This window comes from Opisthorchis viverrini, assembly GCF_000715545.1.
Source record: "Opisthorchis viverrini unplaced genomic scaffold opera_v5_2, whole genome shotgun sequence".
Taxonomy (NCBI): domain Eukaryota; kingdom Metazoa; phylum Platyhelminthes; class Trematoda; order Opisthorchiida; family Opisthorchiidae; genus Opisthorchis; species Opisthorchis viverrini.
Genome location: NW_008751658.1, coordinates 257,930 through 263,929, shown reverse-complemented (window position 1 = coordinate 263,929; position 6,000 = coordinate 257,930). Strand labels below are relative to the sequence as shown.

Below are 6,000 nucleotides of genomic sequence, written 5' to 3'. Positions count from 1 at the left end.
TTATTATAGTAATGTTTATTCCCACCTTGTGAGTGGCATACCGTCTGGCATGATCATAGTTTTACAGTCAGAATTGAGCATGACTGAGGGATTTTTGGGGGTACGGATTGCACAAAAGGAGGACAATGTCACAAACAGTGGGGAACTCCTGATGATATAGCAATAATAGGTTATCTCCCAAATTTTGGGAAAAACGGACATGAGGTTCGACTAGATCAAAAACAGTCAAGTGGCATGAACTAAAACCGAAAACCATTGCTGGCCATGAGTGACCTTGGGCGGTCAGGTTATTGGCCGGAGTCACAACGGTCAACAGTGGAGATGGCGGTGGGTTGATTCAAATTGGGAGCACATGTCAAGTTTTGTCTCAAAAATGTGGTTCAATCTGAAAGCATGCAGGCTCCCGGGTTGCAGTGTTGTAGGGATGTCAGGTGCAGGGGAGTAGGTTGGACGGGGACAGGTTGCTAATACCTAGGGCGACCTGAACTCGTATACGGGATTTGAACTTGTGCAACGGGCAAGTCGAAATTACAGTAGGAAAGCCAGGCTAGCCAAATCTGAGCGAAAATTTATTGGGTACGGAAGAGTTCATCCCAGAGACGTGGCCGGATGGGAACTGCTCGAAGTTGTGGCCACAGGCATGAGCGGGCGAGGGGTTGCGGTCGAGCTTCTGGAGAGAATAGTTGCGGGAGTGCCATCTCACTGGGTATGACAGTGCCATGCCATCATCGCACTGACATGCTTCGGTTTATGGACAACCGCGTGACGGTCGTCAAGGGTCGGAGAAGGGATACGCAGTTCCGTGGTGAGACGGAGATTGACACGGAGTCATACAGATGTAGGCTCACGGACAATTTTCCTTTTGTTGGAGGACCGTGTGAGTGTAGACCGAGCACCAGCCAGTTTGAATGAATAACAGTTCTGAGAGGCGTTTGGGCAACTGCGGTCGAGGACTGAAGCTTGGGAAGAGGAACGAAGAGAAAGAAACGATCATGCCAGACGGCAACCAACCCACAAGTTGGGAATAGACCTTATTGCTGTTATTATTATTACCGTTTCGCTCATCAATGAGCTTGTCAAAAATGTTGTTCAATGCCCGCTCGTAATTGCCCGAAACCCATAACCTCCGAGCAATAGGCACGATTGCACAACCAAGTATGATCTGCGGGATTGAAACATGGCTCACGGGTGAAACTTCTGACACGGAAATCTAGCCACTGGCTATGATATTCGCCACTCTGATAGGAAAACCCCAAGAGGCGGCGGCTGTGCCATCTGTTCCAAATCAGAACCCCCTGCGCCTCCTTTGTTGATTCTTCATTGAAAGAGACATAGAGACCACCTGGTATCTAGAGAATAGACCAAACGACTCGTTCTAGTAGGCTGTATCTATTTATCAACACCCCCTCCCGACTCTACTGCTGACCTTTCCCGTTTATCTTCACGACTCGTTCTAGTAGGCTGTATCTATTTATCAACACCCCCTCCCGACTCTACTGCTGACCTTTCCCGTATTATCTTCACTGCAAATGCCCTTCCTCATTCGTCCAAAGTTCTGCTGGGTGACTTTAACCTGCTGGGTATTTCCTGATCTGTCACTACGGGCCCAAGCCGTTATGCCGCGCTGATAGCCTAGCTTAGCGTGGAGGGTTGACCCCAAATTTTATGTAGCCCTACTCGTGGCTTACATACCCTGTACATATTATTTTCCAGCTATGGCCATTTGGCTACAGCTGCTGTTAATCCGCGCTTCCCAGGAGGTTACCACTGCGTCCTTTCTTGCAGAGCAGTCAGTTACGACCAAGCTGTTCCCTGAGTCCACCGCTGTTTCGCCCCCATTCTGTACATTTTACGAGCTTTTTCGTCCACTATGGCTGTCCAGGATTGCGACGAGTTCTTCCTGTTGACAAATGCACACCGCGTCCGTGAAATCTTTCACCAAAGCCATTAACTGCTCTTTAACTCGTTTCTCCTGTAAAATGTTTTCACTCCAAATACCCGACCACGATAAGTTATTAACACCGGGCTATCAGAGAATACCGGAATTCTCGGGATTTCTCACCACTAATTTTCATCAATATGCTCTCCACTGACCGAGAGTTCTTGAGTGTCTCTGAAAAGTGGAGAAAAGATTACCATCCCCAAAGCTCCCTTATATTCCAAGTTACTCATCCGACTGTTCCGTACACACGGCATCCCAAACAGCTGCTCAATAGCATGTTCGCGTTTCACCGATGCTGTCAATATAACAGACCATAGAAACTCATACCTCTCCGGCTGCCACTTACCCACTCCTCTCGACTCCAAACCCATACACGCTGCTGTATATATACAAACCCCTATTGATCAGGGTATTCAATTGACCCTAAGTAACGTGACCGTTTCCCTGGCCGATGTTTCTTCCCTTCTTCTAAAGATCAAGGATTCTGTTGTGTCGGGGGCCAACGGGCTTCCACCCCGTGTTTTGAGACAAGCGGTCAAGATATTGGAATTCTTGTACTTATTCTTTACTCGCTCTATAAACTATGGAATCATCCCCTCCAAGTAGGAGACATCTATAATCCAACCGCGGTTAAAATCCAAATTCAGACAAGCTCCCGCTAACTACAGGGGAATCCACCATACCTCCTTATTGAGAACCCCTGAACGCCTGGTCAGAAATCTAATAAACAAGTTCCTCCTGGCTACTAATGCCACAGATGACCAGCAGTATGGATTTCTGTTGCAAAGATCAATAGCCGCCATACCTCCTTATTGAGAACCCCTGAACGCCTGGTCAGAAATCTAATAAACAAGTTCCTCCTGGCTACTAATGCCACAGATGACCAGCAGTATGGATTTCTGTTGCAAAGATCCGTTAATAGCCGCCATCTTCACTACTTTGAGACCATCACTGCAGCATACAACGCTGGATGCTCCGCTGTAACTGTCAACCTGGATATTCAAAAAGCCTTTGGCAGGTCCCACATGCATCCTTCTAATAAACCTAGTATCATTGGCATCACTGGAAACTCATTTCAATAGTTCGCCCCCTACCTATTTAACAGGACGCAAATAATGCAAGTCGGGGGCATGCAACCATTCTCACTATGATCACCGGTGGAGTAATTCACGGGAGCGTACTAAGCCCTATCCTCCTCTTGCTACACATCAAAGACGTCCTCGGCGCCATATCCTATGGTAAGATTTTCTCTCCCGAAGAAGGTATATAAATCGCGTACACATTCCTTCCTGCACAGGCCCCTACCTTTCACCAGATTAGGCGAGACTTAGATTCAATGACTCGCTGGTCAAACTACGCGGGCCTGAGTTTCTTTTTCACGAAATCCTGCCACTGCTCCCTCCCGGCTGACGCCTTCACAATAGTGAACATCCTATTACTCACTCCACGGAGCTTAGCCCCAGATACTCTTGTACTTTTAGCTTTTCCAATCAGGTACAGTTTCAAGGTACCAGAGCACGCAGGCTCAGTTTCTAAATACTGCGCCCCAGTCACCTCTCAGACAATTTTCAAGTTGTGCGTGCAACCAACCATGTAATTCGGCCTCACATTGCCGTCATTTCACACTCAAAGTTGCTGACTCGCAATTAGAAGCGCTTAGCGCGCATTCACGAAAAAGCTGTCCCTATGGTCTAATCCTGTCTCCGGAATGTTGCTGCTGAGTAGGTCCGTGGAGGCTTTGAGTAGCGAATTTGGTATACAGGGAAGGCGCACCAGGTGGCAGTTCAGAATCATGAAACTTCCGTCCCATTGGAACGGGTCGAGGAAGCTTTCGCACTGCTTGCGGTGGTATCGGCTGGTGCGAGCCACTCATAACCACCACGTTGTCCGGATGATGCAACCCAGCCCGACTACCATAATTTCTGGAGCCAGACATTGTACCAAGTGAGTTACCTACCGCAGCCGAAGACGGGACGTACGGGCTCTGATCCGGATAGCTGGGATAGACGAGCAAGGCTGGCCAAGCTAGCTGAAGTTAAGTCATGTGTACAGGAACCAGCCTGTGACGGCCGCAATCCGGGTGCCATTTTGCAGCAAGAACCAGACATATCTGGGGAGAACATGTACGGGTGCGCAACAGAACCACTTCCCGGAGAAGAGAGTGGCATTCCACAGTTAGACGGTATGTGTCCACCAGATGTAGCACTGTATGGTGGTAAGTAGCCAGCTGGGCCTACAGCGGACGAATGGACGTCTTTTGGAGTGAGAGCTCGACGGCTCTCTATCGCAAGGACCGAGTTACCGAATGCTCCAGGCATATTTAGCTCCGGATAGTGCAGAAAGTACGAATCGGCTCCAGGGTATGCAGCGGGAGGACCGAAATTTTGCTGACCAGGGGAAGAAGCGTCGAGCCTCGAGCAACCGTGGTTAAGACGGTTTAAGATAAATCTGACTTTCTTACACCTTCTGTTGAATAAAACGTCTTTAAAGCAAAGGCTAAACCAGATGCTAACTCACGAATCCCCACATATTCCGTAAGTCCTGCAACATCTTATTTTGTCACCTAGTTCGTACAGACCTACGCCACTAATTCCTTATAGTTTACTACGCTCGTATCCGGAACGGCCTTTCCAATCAGGTGCGAAACCTCACGCATCGTCATACTCTTGTCCAAGGACTCAACAGCATGGGTGCCTAATGATGTTTTCTACTTGTTCTGCCTATAAATTTACTAATTTATCCAGCGGCTTTATCACAGTTTCGATAAACCCTTGCAGTCAGAAACTTGTCGTATGCCCTATATAGCGTGTGCTGACTGGCATAAAAACAGAAAAACTTACTAAATACGACGAAATCCTTGGCTATAGTTGGCGATGCGTCAGAAGACTTCTCCCTAAAAGGTCGCGAACACAGAGGACGCAATTATTTTTCATATAATCTTGAAGTTATTTTTAAATCAATACAGACGAAAGCATATTAATAAATCAGCTTTTTATGAAATACTTTCCACTGTATTTACGGACACGATATATGGAGCCATTGGTGGCCATTAAACTACAAAGAATGTGCCCACATTGTGCTTTGACCACGTTGAGACAACTTCCAACAAAACTGCAGCTGCACGGTGAGATTTTAAAATTTGTGTTTAAGTTTCTCTCCCACGAACCGTGGTTTTGGAGAAAGTTTGGGTGTGTCTATGTGACAATCGTAATTTGTATTTTTCCCGCTGACTGGACATTGTGTACTATATCAATATGGTTTATTCCCCACCGGTGGGTGGATTACCCTCAGGCGTGATCACCACGTTGCATTCAGAATGAGAGCTTGATTGGTGTGGTTTGTGGGTACTGGGGATTTCACGGACGGCAGCATAAACAGCGGACACTATCCGAAGAAGGCTTGGTAACGCCCGAGGCCGTATGGGTAAGGAACCAAAATTACAAGGACTCTTCCTTTCTTGGAGGAAACATATAAGTTGAGACAAGATAAGACCGCTGAGGTTCGAAAGCTGCAGGCGAAAACATTACAAGTGAGGCACATAAGAAGGTTTTCCGCCTGGTGCACACGCATTTTGAGCAAGCCCTTTGGGATCATTCAGCTGTATTATACAAACAATCAGAAATTAAAACCGATATATACAGGCTTTTGCTTATTTTTACTCGAGCGTTTCAGGCTAGTGGTAGAAGCTCACGATATACATCTTTAGCCACAATCAATCCGGCAACTTTCCGAGGCCAATTTCGGAAAACCTGTTATCATTCATCATTTGTATTGCAGAACTTTACTGCCAGTTAATACTACTTTATTGATTCTAAGAAAGTTAAGTTGGTCTTAAAAAAACTCAACCTACAGTCATAGACCATACACATCTTATGACACTTCGCATTTCACTCATTCAACGGAATGCTGTCAGAAAAACTTGTGTGCTGAAAGTAGTATGCCTTGCAAATTTTGCGTGCATAATCGAAAACTAAGAAGTGCATCTTCAGGGTGATCAGGCGGAATGAAACCTCTCGAGTTACGCAAGCGTCCACATCCGCTCGCCGAGCCAGGGGGTG

At 46.9% G+C, this 6,000-nt stretch overlaps 1 protein-coding gene across 1 annotated transcript in view; it reads right to left on the bottom strand.

Moving 5' to 3' along the window:
* Positions 1–6,000, bottom strand: part of T265_00174 (hypothetical protein) — a gene marked incomplete at both ends in the record, with an annotated part of 176,981 nt that overhangs the window by 9,714 nt on the left and 161,267 nt on the right. Inside the window, one exon of the mRNA XM_009163882.1 lies at positions 3,896–4,408. Coding sequence (XP_009162146.1) covers positions 3,896–4,408 — 513 coding nt within the window. The remainder of the gene's footprint in view (positions 1–3,895; positions 4,409–6,000) is intronic.